This window comes from Pleuronectes platessa, chromosome 7 (assembly GCF_947347685.1).
Source record: "Pleuronectes platessa chromosome 7, fPlePla1.1, whole genome shotgun sequence".
Classification (NCBI taxonomy): Eukaryota; Metazoa; Chordata; class Actinopteri; order Pleuronectiformes; family Pleuronectidae; genus Pleuronectes; species Pleuronectes platessa.
The window spans coordinates 10904434-10921785 of record NC_070632.1 but is presented as its reverse complement, the minus strand read 5'-3'; the positions used below and the strand labels follow the sequence as shown (position 1 = coordinate 10921785).

At 43.7% G+C, this 17352-nt stretch overlaps 1 protein-coding gene across 2 annotated transcripts; it reads right to left on the bottom strand.

The window, feature by feature from the left end:
* Positions 1-578: 578 nt before the first annotated feature.
* Positions 579-17352, bottom strand: eea1 (early endosome antigen 1). 2 transcript variants are annotated; one of them, XM_053426977.1, is made up of 29 exons: positions 17201-17352; positions 14521-14598; positions 14279-14391; positions 14110-14164; positions 13941-14006; positions 13787-13817; positions 13595-13699; positions 13221-13342; positions 12531-12686; positions 11305-11421; positions 9759-10097; positions 9232-9381; positions 8866-8985; positions 8421-8624; positions 8107-8307; positions 7836-7949; positions 7527-7682; positions 7269-7408; positions 6833-7163; positions 6647-6748; positions 6357-6551; positions 5989-6171; positions 5593-5778; positions 5377-5508; positions 4687-4872; positions 4362-4600; positions 3478-3598; positions 3255-3353; positions 579-3105 (listed from the first exon to the last, which is right to left on the bottom strand). In XM_053426977.1, exons 1-29 carry the CDS (start codon positions 17222-17224, stop codon positions 2983-2985), a joined length of 4188 nt encoding a protein of 1395 aa, XP_053282952.1. In that variant the 5' UTR covers positions 17225-17352; the 3' UTR covers positions 579-2982. The 2 variants fall into 2 exon arrangements, with proteins under 2 accessions (XP_053282952.1, XP_053282953.1); XM_053426978.1 differs by lacking the exons at positions 14110-14164; positions 14279-14391; positions 14521-14598; positions 17201-17352 and having other exon boundaries at positions 13945-14002.

The window sequence follows — 17352 nt, the reverse complement described above, 5'->3', positions numbered from 1 at the left end:
TTACTTTACAATTGTATGATATAAAATTATCCTACATTTAGGACAATCATCCTCTAAATTTAGTTCCTGGATTACAGGCCCAGAAATAAGACAATACAGATAAGGTGAAAAATAAAGACCTGAGTCATTCAAATGTCCATAATATTGATAGATCCGTTTGCTAAACCTTCAAATGTTATGTGCACAAAATAACAGACAAAAGTAGAAACATACTGTAGGTTTTATTTATGTCATGACATGTTACAAAATCAACTGGTGCATGTGAACATAAATTACATGAATCCTCTCGTGCCCTCAGGTGAAGCCAGGTCCCCTGACTCTGGTATCGCTCGCCGCACGTCACCGCCGGCAGCGAGCGGCCACGTGCGGCGAGTCGAGGGCCTGAGGCAAAACCTGGCCACCACCAGATATGAGTCTAAACATGGAGACAACATTAAGTGTGAGCCACAGGCCAGTTAAGTCATCATGCACGATAACTGACAGCAACACGAAGCAGGCCACTATTCAGTGTGTGTGTGTGTGTGTGTGTCTGTGATGCCGTTTAGTAGAAAATGAGTAAGACACTGATGAAGCCACAGTTTCATGTTTCTACATCCATGTGTGTTATATATTTCCTTTTTTCTCTTTCATTACAAACATTTACAAAGATAATTATGACAGACTGTGTATTAATGAGCAGGTTAAAGTACATCGGGGGGGTTAGAAACGCTGAAGTCTGAATAAAGTCCTAATGTTTGTGGCCGGGTTCTCGTACGGACGAGCCCAGAGCAGAGTAAGGTGCAAATTATCTCTAGAGGTTTTCTGGACTGTACAAGTTGATGGATCAAATTCCTCGAACGCAGGCGATAATACAACATCTGTGACATCTGTAGAAATAGTGCTGTTCCTGTGCCAATCTGAGGTAGACGAAACAAAAGTGAGGCGACGCAACTAAAGAGGCAGGCGCTTCTGAGAGTTTGCAACTGAGATGGAAAAGTGTATCGATCTAAATTCGGTTCAACCTGAGTCTGAAACAAGCGGCATGTTGCAAAACAACAGAACCAGAACCACCTGCGTTGTCGCCGGGCTTTCAGTGTTGTCGTCCACTCCGGTCTGTAGACAATTGCACAAAAAGATCTTAATGACATCTGTCAACACATTTAAATTAAACAAAGCAGGGAGGAGCTTTTACAGTGTTCTCAGCTGCAGGCGTGTTGGACAGAGAGCAGACGGTGGCCGCTGCACCTGAACGCAGCACAGACGTCTCAACGGCCGACATTCACACGGTGCATGTGAGCAGACGAGCACAAGCAGGCCTAAAAAACTAACACACACGTACTCGGTTACAGTGATGCCACACCCAGCTAAAGCCCTTGCTCTCTCACACAAACAAACACACAAGCGCACACACACACACACACAGTAGTCAGGGCTGTTGTGTGGATGAAACAAGCAGCAAGAAAATAAAACATTTATAAAATCAACATGCAGACACCTTCGATGACTGAGTCTGCAGAAAGCACCACAATCTGTAGAAAACAACACAACTGTACATTTAAAACAAAACAAAAAAAAGCCTCTCAGATCGTCACACATCTTCTGTTCGAGATAAAATTGTCAGACCCTGGGATTTAAAACTCAAAAACTTCGTAAAAATACTGAAATGTGAAGAACCAAACTCTGGGCTTTTCGTCGTGCCTGTTTTCCTGCTGCAGACATTCTTTGGTCGTGAAATACATTTATTAATTCCCACTAGTTCATTAACGCGCTGCCACACAAAGGAATCATGCAGGAACTGATTTGACATCGAGTTATGTACAGAAGATCGCTGGTGCATAAACTGACGGATGGCGTGTTTTCTTTAAAAGGTTTTAAAAAACTGTTTTTACTGTTCGAGACTAATAAACAAAACAAAATGCTCAGAGAAAAATCTCAAGCTTTCCCTTCCTCCCTTTTCACTCTACAGTGTCTGTACAGTGTCCACATTTACTCATGTGCGTGGACACAACATCATGGACATACATGAAACCCTGTCCACAACCCTAAAATTCTAACTGCAGCTGTCCAACTGTTAACTTAGTTTTTACTGCCAAAGGAAATGGAATCTGCGTTTAACAAATGAACTATTACAACAGAGAATTAGAGGCATGTAAAGGCAACACAAATTTGAAGTCTCACGAAACAATGACTTGGGTTTCAGACTTTGGATCCAGAAGGAGTAGATCTTCTAAAAGATTTCCTAATACTTTTTAATTAATTCATGTACAATTACGACATTAAACTCAAACTCTATGAATTAGTTTTTCTTCAATTTGGCTCTAGTACTCTGTTGTAAAATAAAGTTTGTCTGCTTAACCGAAACGTGTTAGAAAAATATTTTCATCATCATATTACTTGGGTTTAACTATAAAAATCGGATTACTTAGTTAGTGATTAATTTGATGTGAATCTTTACAGTTGTATTTTTAATTATATTTACAGATATTTAATTTTTTGGGACACAATCGTTACCTGCATATACCTTTGTAGGGCAGCAGTGGTTTTCAGCCTCACCACAGTGACTTCTTCATTCACTCTCTCAGACTCACGCTGACCTCTCTCGCCTTCAGACGTATCACAACGCACAAGAAGCAGCCGCCTTGCAGTCGCGCTGATGAAGCCAAACAAAGATGGAGATGTGAAGGCAAACGTAAAGAGATGGATGGCGTTGGGTTCCAGCTGTCTCCGCTCTCTGGCAGTCCACAGGAGGAGCAAAGGCACAAAAACAGATACAGACAGTCCCGACCCAGATCCCACGCCATCTCGCCACGTGGCTCCCTCCGGTCACTTCCCTCCGCGCCAGAGCCACAAGTCGCATGCAGGTGGGAGTCTGTCCTTTTATAGTGCACAGTAAATACGACAAAGACCTTCTGCCCGCTGGAGTAGGTAGGAGGAGGGACGGAGCGGCGGGAGGGGTAGGGGGGGTGGGGGTGTTGGGGTTAGGTAGAACCCATGAGAGGGGGATCAGCCTTGGAGATCCTCAAAACATGTCTCACACACCCGTACTGGCTTTTTAGAGGACGGCGTCAGGGCGTTCTTCGCCGAACACTCGTTGCAGAAAATATTCCCACAGTGTCGGCAGTGGTGCTGGATGTTCCCAGAGGAGGAGGAGGAGGAGGAGGAAGAGGAGAGATAGAAGGCACACGATTAATCATGTGCAAAACATTTAAGAGGAAACTGAAATTATGTCCCTTTGATGTCAAACTAAAAGCTCTTGAAGGAAACTGAAGTCTTACCTTCCTGACGGTGACACTGAAGCCCTTCCCACAGGCCATGCAGTTCTGCACCTCATGATCCTCGGCCCACTTCCTGGTCAGAGACTGGGACTGCTTGATCTGAGAATAAGCAACAGACAACATTCGACTTTCCCCTGTGACAAACTACTGACTAACTGTGGCACATCACCGCTACATAAACATACAGACAATATTTGTCGACGTCTGTGGTTTTGCGACTGACCTGCAGCGACTGGTTCTCTCTGCCCAGCTCCTGCATGGCTGCCGTCGTGTCGTCCACCTTCCTCCTCATCTCCACCACCTTGGCCTGCAGCTTCTCTATCTCACCCTCTCCCTTGACACACCTGAAACACATCCGCAGAGCATTGGTGATGTGTGTGTGTTTGTGTGTTTGCGTGTGCTCATGTTAATTAATGTCTCGGAGAATTTCCCACCACCACCACCACTTGGCTGGTTTGTTAATTAGTACTATGTTTAGGACTCAGGGGACTAATGATGATCCCAACTGCCTGATTGTTTATTCACCACAGCGGTTTGTTAGCAGGTGTTTCTGCCTCACTTTACATTACACACATTCACTTCAGCATGAAGCACTGGGACAAATTTAAATAACCTTTAATTTTCAGTATTGACAGTTAAGAGATGAATAAATGTTTTCAGAGGTAATTCATCGATTGTGCTATTAGAAGTTGAGATAAGGAGTTAATGCTGAAACACATCAGGACTCAAAGGTCAGTCAATCAAATATAATAAATAATACAAATTACAAAATTTGTTTAATGAGTACAGATATATGGAGAAATTATCTCTTCTATTTCGAACTATGTACATTTTTAGTTTTTAAAATCTGCCCATTGAGATTTCCTCAGCTTCTCTCCTGCCACTCTCAAACACCACTGCATGGAAGAGCCACATTTTGCATCTCAGGAAAAGAAACATCTGAGGAACTTTCTCAGGTAACCAACTCAGACAGAATCAAAGCTTCCTGCTGCTGCTAATCTTTTCAGAGAGCACATTCAAAACCTTTTTTTAAGATTTAGATTATCAATTAGAAGAGTAAACACCTGCAACGTTACACATAAGTCTAAGGAACAAATATCAACACACCTTTCCAGAAGAGCCCGCCTCTCGTCCTGGTTGTTCTGGACCGTGGCCTCCAGCACGGCGATCTCTCCCCTCAGCTCGTCCGTCTGCTTCTCCAGTTCACCGACTCTCCTCTGGCTGCCCTGACACTCTCTCTTCAGCGTGGCCACGTTTTCATTCAGCGCCGTCACCTGCACGCCCAGCTTGGCTTCAGCCTCCTCTCGCAGCTTCACCTGCTCCTCTCTGGCTCGCTTCTCTGCAGCCTTTATCAGAGACAAACATCATGTCACCAAAAAGGAAATCAAAAGGAAAATGATATTTAATCCGCTTAATCCAACGGATGGTCTACCAGCTGATCATGGACAGCGTTGGTTTTGGAGAGGAGCTGGTCCTCCCTGTGGCTCCTGCTGTCCGTGGTGGCCTGATGTTCTTTCTGCTCTTGCTCCAGTGCTCCCTTTACCGCCTCCACCTGACCTTGCAACTCCAGTTTCTGCTGAATCAACAGTTGTTTGGCTTCTCGCAGCTCAGCCAGCTCCTGTAAATAAACAGATAAGAAACCACAGGCGTAACTGGTGGGTATCTGGTTTGGTTAAGGAAAGAAAAAGGGCCTCACATATGAAAAATGTGATTGGAGATTTCAAAAGGGTTTGAGCTGATTTGATCTTTGGGAAATTCTTGCTCTGAGAACTGCTTGCGATCAATTATAAGGCTTAGTTTACATTTCTCAAGTCCTCTTATTTCTAAGTTCTTTAGAGCAAAATTTTTAAAGCTTTAGTTTTAAGATATGAAGAACTTGTCAATTCAAGTATGCTCAGTTATAGCGTTGAGGAATGTGGCCCTGATGACCTGCAGTGTCCCAGAGTTAAGCTGTTTATGTAAGACACAAGCATGGGAAGCAGGTCAAATCAGAATGAGACCATACTGTGGTCGTTGCCCACAGGAGCTTTAACAGTTGTAATATTAAGGATTTTTCTGAGGTGTAGTTTGAAATGAAAAGTCTCTCTTCTCCCTGAAATAAAAACAACATGGTGGAACTGACCTTTTCATTCCTCTCTGTTAGTGCTTTTAACTCCGATGTTAACTTGCTGTTACTCTTTTCCAGGACACTCTTGGCTTTGTTCAGCTCCTCCACTTTGCTCTTCTCCTTCTCCAGCTCTTCCTTCGACTGGTTCTGGGCGAGTGGATGAAATTCTGAAGTTATTAACCTTATCACATAAAGTCAAGTGTGTATGTGTGTTAATCCGTTTTGACTGACCTGTTGCTTCTGTAGCTCCTTCAGTGTTTGCTCCTGCTGGTGGCGCTTCTGCTCCTGTTTGGTGAGCTCCTGCTCCAACGAGCTGCGACTGGTCCTCAGCTCCTGGATCTGAGCCTCCAAACCGGTCAGATGGGTTTGATTAGCAGCCAGCTCCTCCTGGGCTACACCCAACTTCTCATCAGAGGCCTTCAGTAACAGAGAGGTCAAAAGTTAACCAACTAACGTAGCCTTAGTGTCGGTGAGAACAGAAATCATTAAAAACAAGAAGTGACCTTGTGAGAGCGCCTCAAAAGAGTTTCAGACGTTGATCTCTATGAATTCAACTTGTAACATAACCTCCGTAGATCAAGTTGTTATCAGCCTGTAGCTCCTCCTTCCCGTCCTGCATTAACGTACCTTGAGGTCTTGACGTAGAGCCGAGACCTCCGACTCTTTGCCATAGAAGTCGGACTGAAGCTTGGTCAGACCTTCCTGACTTTGCACAAAGCTCTTCTGCAGCTCGGCCACTTGGCTCTTCTCAGAGGTCAGCTCCTGGCCGAGTGCCGACACCTGGGCCCTCAGCTGACCCTCCTCCTCCGCCTGGAGATAAAGAGGCAAATCCACACGTTTATAAACATATACACAAATATAGAAGAAGAATATCATCATACAATTCCCTTTACAACAAGCCTGTGGAAAATAAAGTTAATATCAATAATTTAAACCCGTAAATGTATGCATGTGGTTCTGGATGATAAAATACAAAATGACAAAATACTACTGACTTTCTTGGCATTGACTTCCTGTGACTCTGTCACTTGTCTGTTCAGTTTCTTCATCTCCTCCTCAAAGGACCCCTGGGCTGTCTTCAGCTGTGCCCGCAGCTTCTCCAGCTCTTTCTCCTTTTCCTTCAGTGTCTCCTGAGTCTTTGACTGGTGCTTCTCTAACGAGCTCAGCTGCCCTTTCAGCTTTTTCTCTGCCTGATCATTTTTAGACAGAAAAATTGTAATTAAGGTGTTGCATTAAAAACATTAATGCTGTGTCTTTTATGTTTGTTCTTTTAGCAGAAGCTTACCTCTCTCATCTGCTCCAACTGTTCTTTAGATTCTTGCATTGTCTTGGTAATGATCTCATTATTCTTGAGAAGCTCCTGTCGGGCCTTCTCGTTGGACTTTTCCTGAGGGTTGAGACAGATGAATGTGATTATTGATTATATGTTTCTGAGCTGCATCTATCACCGTCTTTAGGTTACTGAACCTACCTTTTCGTCCATGGCTGCCTTGTGGCTCTTCCTCTCCGTGTCCAGTTGACTCTGACTGTCTTTCTGAGCCTTTCTAGCCTTTCCTAGGTTCTCCTGAGTAGAGCCAAGCTCCTTCCTTTGAGCCTCCTTCTCCTGCTGGGCTTTTTGTAGCTCTGCTGCCAGACTCTGTGATTTTCTGTCCAGCTCTGCATGCTGAGTCTTTCCCTCCTGTGTCACCTTGTCCAGGTTCACCTTCAGAGCAGCTTTGTCCTGCTCACAGCACTGCAGCTGCTGCTGGGTGTCGCTCAAAGCCGCAGCCTGCTTCTTTAACTCCTCTTGTAGCGTAGAAGCCCTTAACAGCGGAACAATTCATTTTAAATATAGTAAAATAAACAAAATATCCCTTGAAAGGATTAATTGTTTTCAAAACCAGTGCATCGGAACACTTCTATCTCACCCTGTTTTCTCTGTTTCCAGTGAGCGCTGCAGCTCCTTAGCTTTCTGTTTAACCTCTGACCCTTCCTTCTGCAACTTCTCAACTTCCTGCTGCGCCTGATCACGTGTAGCCTGCATCTCCCCGACCTGTGACTCCAATTTCTGTCAATGTAAAACATCAAATTCACATTAAAAAAAATGTATTCATACTCATGACATTAGACAGAACAGTCACTGGACTCTTTAGTTTCCGTATTAGTCACTCTATTAAGACTCAAACCTTATTTAGCCCCTCCACCTGCTCTACACTCTGCTCTGAGGCCAGCAGTTTGTCTTTGAATTCTTTAAGACCCGCTTCCAGCTGCGTGCACTGCTCCTGCCTCTCCTTGAGCCTCTGGACCTGCTCTTCCACCTTCTGCTGAACTTTATTCAGCTCCTACACAAGAAGACAAGCAAGAGTTTGGGATAAGAGTGATAAATAAGTCAGGAGGGTAAGGAAAAACACAGCACTGAGAAGTTAGGGCTTGAGTGGAGTGAAGGGTCGAGAGGAATATGGGGTATGACATGGGACACTGCAGCGGAAGCTCACCTGCTGCTTATCCTGCAGTGCATGCTGGGCAGTCTCCAGGTTGTTTTCCAGGTTGGCCTTCTGTGCAGCTTTAGCCGCCTCAGTAGAGAGCAACATTTCTGTCTTTGCCTTCAGCTGCAAGTAAACAAACCAACTAAAGCTTTCACTTCTGTTCTCACCATCAAAGAATGTAAATCAAAAAGAACATACTGTGTTTAGATCAGCATTTTCCATGAAACCACCATCTTGTATATATCATGTATTACACAGACATGCTCATGTAGAGGTTTACCTGGGCGTCCAGCTGGGCGACTTTCTCCTTGCTGTCTGTGAGCTGGGTGGTGACCTCTGTGACTGACGTCTCCAGGGTGTGGGCTCGGTCCTGGGCCGAACGCAGCAGAGTCTTCTGCTCCTGGACCTGCTTGTGTAGGTTATCCTGGGCTTGCTTGTTGCTCTCCGACTGGTTCTTCAGCTTGTCTGTCAAGTGCGTCACCTTAAGATCCACACATACATAGTCAATGTGACTGACGAGGGGGTTAGCATATGTCTGCTGTCATTTCACTTTTTCACAACCAAAAAGAGGAAGTAATCTGTGCTTTCAGCCACCTGTTCTTGTAGTGCATGGTTTTTCTCTTTCAGCTGGCTCAGCACAGCCGTCTCTCCCTCCCCGGCCTGGATCTTGGCACATAAGTCTTCTCTCTCGGTTTCAAGTTGGCTCACAATGTCTTTGCCCTTCTGCAGCAGAGCCTCCAGGTTCTGGATCTTCTGGTCCTTATCCCCAATCTGACGCAGCACCTGCTCCAGGTCGTTCTGCAGAATGAAGAAAAGTAAAAAAGGGTGAAGGTTTTATTTTGTTGTTACTAGTTTCTTCTAAAGCACTGGCACACAACAGCAGGAGCTGAATAACTTAGTATAAGACTATGTCACACATTGTTCCAAAGAGGACCTCTTAGTGATTTTAAAACGAACTGTTCTACACTTTTTCTCTTGGCTTCATACTCACTTCTATTATTATCTAATCCTGATGTGAGGGTGTGTCTTGTGAACAGACCTGTGCTTCGCGGAGTTTGCCGTTTGTGTTTTGCTGCAGCGCCTGGAGCTCCTGGTGCTGCTGCTTGGCTTTTTCTAGCTGGTGCTGCAGGTCGGTGTTCTTACTGGCACCTTCCTTCAGCTGAAAAGGGAAACCATATTATTTCTACAATAAACCTGAAGTCATTGTTGATATCATAGTCATTTTGTGAATCTTACTACAGGTCATTGATTGACTTGCTTGAATCACTCTTCTTTCACATTTGCGGATCTCACAGCATCTATCACATCTTACGAGCGACACCTTTTTGCACAGATGTTCTGACTGTTGTGCTGCATTAATTAAGTGTCCCCGCAGTGATCTTTTAACGTTTCATCTGACACCAACCTGTTCTTCTGTACGGGAGAGATTGAGCTGCAGGTCGGCTGACTGCTGCTCGCGGTCTTTCAGTTTCTCTCCAGACAGTTGCCTCTGTTCTTTCAGACGACCTTGCACCTCGCCCAGCTGTCGCTCTGCCTCCAGAAGTTTGGCGTGAAGCTAAGATGAGTGCAGAGAGAGGGGTGACGATTAAGATGGAGAACAAAAGGTGACAAATGGCAAGCAATGTGTCAAATACTATGATGAAGGATATGGACATCGGGAATCCTCTTTGACATTAGATTTTAACGTTACAGGATTTGTGATGTCTTTTTTGGTTAACTCTGTTATTGTGAATTTTAAAAAAACTAGGATTAGCGTGATGAGTTCTTTGGTTTTATTCTTGGGTGGGTTAAATACTACTGGGTTTCTTAATTAGTGCTGACATATAGTGTGTTTTTTGACATGGTGAAGATAACAATGTCCTTTCTATATAATTTGTCTTGTTGTCCTACATGCAGTCACCTGTATTTGTCTCCGCTATGAGTACAACTCACCTGACTGATCTCGGTCTGCTGCTGAGCACCTTGACTCTCTTTTTCTTCCCTCTGCTGGTTAAGCTGTTTCCTCTCAACCTTCAGCTCTGCATGCTTCACCTCGAGCTCACCAATCTCACTCTTCAGCTTCGTCACCTCCTCAGTTCTCTCTCCAAGCTCTGTCTGGGTCTTGTGCAGAGAGGCCTCAGCTCCAGAGGCCCGAGCCTGGAGCTCTTGGACCTCCTGCTCTCTTTCGCTCAGGCTGCCCTGGACTCCCTTCTTGGCAGCTTTCTCAGCTCCCAGACTCTCCTCCAGTTGCTGGTGCTCCTTCTCCTTATGTGCCAGTTTTTCAGACAGGCTCTGTTGGAGAGGGAGATGACAACATCAGTCACAGGGCCACTGGTTGACCAGAAATATGGATGAAGGCAGCCATGGACACCAGGCTCTTGTGAAAGGGGATAAGGATTGACAGCATTGAAAAAATGAATCAGGAATTGTTTGAGTCATTAATTAAGCCACGTAGAACCAAGAACCATTCTATATTAAAACGGTTGGTGTGATTGCAGCAACAAGGCACAAACACCAACACGTGTGATATAACCAATGGAAAAGAACAGTGGCCTGTCGGGCGAAGGTGTGGCATTTCTAATGGGAGGTTTATGACTTGGAAAACTGGGATATTTGCACAGCACGGTATTAAACTTGGCAACAAGGTGATAAAGAACAAAATGTTGTTAATAGAGCAGCGGGCTGCTAACTAAGGAGTTTGACAGGGCACCTGGAATCCACAGACATCCAATAAACCTCAGCGGGCCAACACAGCAGCTGGCCAACATTAACAACCTTCCCAGTAAACGTTGTGCGTTGCCCTCCTCTTTTTGTTCTCCCTCTCACAGCCCTGTCATTTTGTCATTGTCACAGCTTCCTGCTTTGTTACTGACCTATGAAATCCTAATTGGTGCTTTGACTGTCTATTCTTAGACCTGACCGTCTGTGTTTCCCTGTTTTGTATCTGCATCAGGTCTCAGGGTATCCTGTTCGGAGTAGAAGCTAAGAGAGGGGCACGGCACTGAAGATCCATTTTTGTAACCCTCTCCCCTTACCCAGAAACCTATTTGGCTTAGAGGGCACTGACGTGTCTGGTGTGGGAGGATTTAATCTTGCAGGAGACCGGTTCTTTCAGTTCCCATTGCACCAGTGAAGTTACCTATATTTGTATTTCAGCCACACTGGCATAGCTGGCATGGGCAGAGACGCCACCCTTTTGGTTTAAATATAGAGCTCTGTGAAATTGTTGTCATTTTAATGTCACAGCTGCAAAGGAAGACCGATGACACCTGGGCATTGTGATCCTTCCAGATTCTGAGGAACACAGAGCTGACAGAGAACAGTTACTGAAAGTGAGAGGGCGGTTGTGTTTAAGGGAGTCTTGGCAAGGCTTGTTAGTCAAAGTAAATCTTGCTGCATATCGGGCAACACTGTCACATAACCTTATCAACTGTAGCTGTTTGGTTTTGGCAGTGTGTGTGTTTGGGTGTGTGTTTGTGTGGCTGTTTGGGTGTGTTACCTGGCTTTGCTGCTGCAGATTATTCAGATTGCTCTGAAGCTGGTGGATCTCTTGGGTGTAGACGGCTGCTTCTTGTGGACCCTTCTCCAGCTCTGCTTTTAGTTGGGATATGGTCAACTGAAAATAAAATAGACAGGAGCATTACAGTCTTTCTGCAGTGAATTGTAGTGTACAATAATGGAAGTGAAGCACCACTGTGAAGGACTGAAACAGAAGTAAAAAGATGTATTAAAAATATATATCGGGTTAAAAATAATCAGGCATGAGTCGCACAAAACCCAACAAAAGAGCTCATATAATGTTTAAAAAAACTTTGGTGAAACTCATAAAGATGAAAGTGAATTTGGGGTCAACTGGTAACGACATGTTTTACCTCCAGGTTACGGATCTTGAGGAAAGAGTTAAGTGTTGCAGAGGGGTGGATTATTTGAGAGGCAGAAGGAAAGGGAAAGAGAGACACGACCAAAGGTAAGACACCAAACAACAGCAGCAGGCAAGTTTGTACCACACAGCTGCTACAATGTTTTATACAAAATAAGAGAACAAAGCAAGATGTTCTTGCTTTGTACAGTTGCAGCTGCCTACGATGCACGAGGCTGAATGTGATGTTAGCTGTTAACCTTATATTTTGAAATGTCTTTTTTGAGATTCCCCTGTCTGACATGAAGACTACTGATTGCATCAATTCATAACATGGAAATTAAATACAGATAATGATCAGAACCGCACCAAAACCTCTTGGTTGTAACATATTTAAGTTGCCATGTAATCAAAAACCAGACAGTTTTCAAATATTTTATAAAATGTGTTTTCTTATTGTTCAGAGAAAATGAATCTGTGCTTTGAGATAATTTCCAGAGATGTGCAGGAAGAGGCCTGGAGCTTCCTGACAGAGACTTATTAATAGTTCTCCTGTTCAGGGATCAAAAATGCAGGAAATTAGGATGAATTATTCACCAGATATTAATTAATTAGAATTAGGAACAAAGTTCTCTGATATGACATAACTACAGTAGTTCCACATTATTTCACAGCTATCTTTCAATAAGGATCTAAAAGGGAAAGGGGGTACAATCAGAACTACACTAGACTATATTTTCTAGTGCTATAGATGATTATGTAAACTGTGGGAATCATTGTGCACATTTATGCCCTTGAAAAACATAAACTTAAATCAGCAGAGCTACATTTGACCTTCATGACATTATATCATGTGCCCTCCTCACCTCTGAGGTAGTGTAGTTAGCCTGCAGTTGCTCGTATTGGCATTTGAGGCGTTCAGACTCGTCCTCCCTCTCACGCGTCATTTGGTCCATCAACGTCTGCACCTGTATTAGCTCCTTCTGCAGGACCTCCACGTCCTCCACTCCCGGTCGCTGCAGCTAGGGGGCAGAGAAGAGGCTGAAGACAGGAAGATTGGGTGGCAGAAAGATGAGCTCGAAACTCCACGTTTTACCTCCAGTTTAAGATGTTTTGGTATTGAGATAAATCTAAAATCGGTGTCCTGAGGAATGGCTGAGGTGCTCAGGTGTATATAGGAGCATTCAGACATTCCATTAAAATCAAGCAACAGATGGAAAAATCAGCAGGGGGTCTCAATTCTAGCACTACACTCAATTTAATAGTATTTTTAAACCACTCTGATTAGTTTAGAACATTTCAGATCAGATAACAGGTGAGTGTGTCTAACTGTGTACTCTAGTCTAAAGTAACCTTTTGCTCTTTTGATATACATTTTTTGGATAAAGTTCTTGTTTGTGTTTCTATAACAACGATGAGAGGACTGAACGATCTGAATAGGAGCCGTGTCAATTCAGCACAGAGCCAAACTGATTTCTTTCAAACTCCAAACCGAGTCTGTTAAGCCAAATAAAAAGAGTATACATAGCAACAGAGACTTGAAGTGTGTGTTGTACCAGTTCTGTTTTGAGTCTCTCGATCTCCTGCGTCTCTTTCTGCAGGTGCTCTGTCAACTTGGCCAGCCTCTGGTCCGCAGCCTCTTTTAAGCTCTTCTCCTCATCATAGCGGGACTTTAAATCTGTTGCATACAAGAATCCAAAGCAATCTCATTGAATATCATTCAATTTGAAAAAAACAGATATACACTTGATTAACAATTGCCCTAACTGAATAGAATGGTTCACACAGAGTCAAATTGAACATCTGTGCCAACAATTTATGCACAGCTGCATAAAGGACAGAGGGTTGATTGAGTTGAACAGTGGTAAGATAGTACTTCAGTTGTTAAATGATGGAGACAGGCCTTCCACTTGTCTGGGCCGACACTGACCTACTATCTCCGTGGCTCGCTGTGCAGCCTTCTGCTCAAACAGGTCTTTCATCTGCTTGATGTTGAACTTTTCTGTCTCTGCTTCATTCAGCTTCTTTTCAAGGACTGCAGGAAGAAAAGCAACACATTTTGTTTTGAAACTGACACCGTTTTATTTTTGTCAGGAGGTATTCTAAATAGAAAACCACTAACCTGCATCCTCTGAGGTCACCTGTCCATCATTCTGTGAAAGACGAAGGAGAGGAGCATGTACAGTAAGAGCAGGCATCACCATTATGTCTTATTAAGCAGTTGTTTATTCAGAAAGTTTCATAATGTATCATGTTAAATATCTTGGTGGAATTACTTGCTTCAGGTGTCCTTGGACTTTATCTAACTCCTTCTTTAGCTCTCCAGAGAACCACCTTTCCTCCTAATAAAATGAGAAAAACACACACACGTGCACACGCACACGTAGTGAGTCTTTGTATTAACCCATCCGTTTACACACATCTGTAGCAGCCTCAGTTCCATACCTTGAGAGAAGTATGCAGGTCCTGAACTTCTTGCCGCAGCATTGTAAGGTCTTCCCTAAATTCAGAAAAAAGTCCACCAACCAAAATACAGTAAAGTAAAATTCTGCACAAGTGCACAATGACGTCAGACACTATGTCACAATTTATGTAACATAAATATCTGTCTCACCGAGTGGGGGCCATGTGAGCGGGGAGGTCTCCGGTATCATGGAACAGCTCGTAGTGCTTGAACAGCTCCTCTGCAGAGTTGTGCGACTTCATGCACTGAGGACAGATGAAGCCCTGGATACAGAAACACACCATGAGAATCAACCATGATAACTTATCAGACAGCTTCGATTCAGCACCTCTGACCGCAGGCTAGAAAAACAGGCCAGTTATTAATAAGCAAAACCAAAACATCCGTGTTACCTCAGATGTCTCATCGTGGTTGAGGTCTGTGGTGGGTTGCTCTGACTCTGCATTCTGGGAGCCTCCCTTCCCAGGAGTCTGGAGAGTAGAAAAAAGACGTGATTACTCTGAATTTAAAAACATATACACACTCAGTTTATAAACACTATGAACAAGAGTCTGAGACCACTCAAGTGGAATGGGAAAAAATATTTATAAAAGACTGAATAATGACCTGATGAATTATTATAAAACATGATGGAAAGAGTAATGTGTGAGGAAGAATCAACATTTTCCAACTTGTACAAAGCTGCAGCTGGTGAAGCACCCAGGCTAAAGTGTGCACAGTGTCTAACATCTGTGTCTAAAGACAGTCTGATCAAGCTGGTTTTACAGCTTTCCCAAATATTTGTTCCATTTTTATAACTAATATTCACTGCTGCGGAACTTTTGTGTCCTTGATCCGACTTCTCCCCCCTGTTGCTTTTCAAGTCAGTTATTGTGTACATATTTAGAAAGTTCATATATCGTTTGAACAAGCACAATGACTAACAAGCTGTTACACATTCTAGATAACTGTGTATTTAACCTCAGGTTTTCTCTTTTCCAGTTGAACTTTGTGATTAAACAATTAATGACTTTTTTTTAATTAATATGCTGTAATTCCCTTGTTGGTCTTTGGCTTTTGTTTATCTCAGCCCTCCAAATAATGTTTGTCATTTAACAGGCAGTGGGCCAAGCTCAGAGAGCACACCCCGGCAATGAAACAGGAAAGGAACAAGAACAAAAATAATCTCTATACAACTCAGGAGTAGGTTGGGAAGTGTTCACCAGGAATCAGCTAAATCCACTGTCCTGAAGTGCAAACACATGGGGTGGATGTGAAGTTGCTGACCCATTCACAAAAAGGGTTTGTTTGGGCTGGTGTTTGTCTGCATGAATGAACTAGGTCAAAATATGTGAGTGTGTGTGTGTGTGTGGACCTGTGTGTCGGGAGAGGGGACTGTTAGCACTTTGAACCAATCATGTCAGAGCCTAGAGGAGGGCTGTGGTGGATAAACACCAGGCAGGTGGAACGTTTACATCATGGAACAAAGTGGACCTTATTCAAACACGCTACATAAATAACATGAAAACAGCCCTGGAAAGACCAAATAATAATATTGATATAAATAATAATATTAAATTAAATGAAATTTAGGGCTGGCCAATTCGGGCAATAATTATATCCAGATAAAAAAATAAAATAACAATTATTATCAATGATTCCCATGATAAATGTCACATTATTATTTATTATAGGTTTAAACACAGATTTTTGCTCCTGAGTGAGGGTTGTTTCAAGCAGATCTGCATCGAGCTAATCTGTGTTATACTTCCTGACTGAGCCTGTTCAATGCATAAGCAATAAATTTATGTACAGTGTACTGAACTCTTGTTGTTTTACTACTGATGAAGATTAAACAGCAATAATTGTTGATGTTGTTTTAATACCCAGCCCTGAACAAAATAAGCAAATTCTCTACAATATTTACGTCAACCCAGGACCTATTAAGAAACTGAAGCTTATGAAAAAGGTAGAGAGCTGTTGTGACTGTTGTTCAAAGGTGACACAGTCATAAAATCATTTGTAATCATTATCTTGCCAGTGTGGCCTGCATTAGGAGGAGTGTCTCTGACCATACAATGATCCCAGGTCAGTGGATCAACCGAAGTATTACATGAAGGACAGATGGTCATACATGTGTCCTGTTTAAATCAGATTGTGTCATACAAGCTCCACTGCCCATGATAATGTGTTGTTAACTACGTGGTGTCAAAATGAATCCAACCAATTGAAATTTAATTTAATTTATCTCCCTAAACCCTTTCAGACCTAATCCCTCTCATATAACATCTCACAGTCTCATGATTCCTCATCGAAATGGAAAGTGATGAAATGTGGGTTTTCCTGGTCACCAGGCCAGGAATTGAAAGTGTACACAATACTGCTGCTGGCAATGCATGACGGTAGATGTAGTCCTGTGGGGAAGCTAGCCGGGTAGCTAGCCTCTCTCACTCCCACTTGTAACCTTAGTGACAAGTTGGTGTTTTATCCAGACAACCATGGAACTATTAACACTAGTATAAGTCGTATAGATTAAAACAGGTATTTCACCTGTTTACGTGAAGCTGCTGACACAGCGCTTCACAACAGTCTGATGCTAACGTCTATGCTAGCATGTGACGACTGGACGATGAATTAACCTGCCGCTATAACACAGCTAGCAAACGGAAAATAACCCGAGTCAGTGACCCAGGTGTTGAACCAGCCGAGCTGTTCTTTACCCAGCTAAGCCTGAGGGTGGACGGGTTAGCTAATTCATTAGCTGGTGGGTTATATTCTCGCTACATCTCTGCCAAGTGTAGCATCAATCAAACGAACCGTATTAGCATTTGGTGGCTAGCTGTGTCAATCCCACGTAAGGAGCGCTTGATATGCCGACTGCAATCAGTCGGGGTGGCGGGGCTATTCCAATCGGGCGACTCCCTTTGGCTAAAACTTCTAACCCCCGCCCATCCAGCGACGCACCGCGCGTCAAAACGCGCGTCCCCGCCATGAAAACAGACAAGGACAGGCCCCGCGTCTCCGAGGAAAACGATTCGGTTTTCAGTCAAGAACCGTAGCGACACGGTTGAGTCCGTCGCGCCGGTCTCTTACCATCTGAAGTATCCGTCTGAGCATGGCCTCGACCGGGTCTGTCCCGCACACTAGATCCAAGCAGTTCCCAAAACACGGAGTTTACGTAGCTGCAGCAAGAACACCTGACCTGGCTCAGGCAGCGGCGGCGGATGGGCGGGTCATGGAGAGGA

Coding starts and splice junctions, on each gene's coding strand:
- eea1 (XM_053426977.1), bottom strand. CDS start 17,224: ATGCTCAGACGGATACTTCAGATG. Junction 6,552..6,646: donor AGTTGGAGCAGATGAGAGAG/GTAAGCTTCTGC, acceptor AAAAATGATCAG/GCAGAGAAAAAGCTGAAAGG. Junction 4,601..4,686: donor ACGCTGTCCATGATCAGCTG/GTAGACCATCCG, acceptor TCTCTGATAAAG/GCTGCAGAGAAGCGAGCCAG.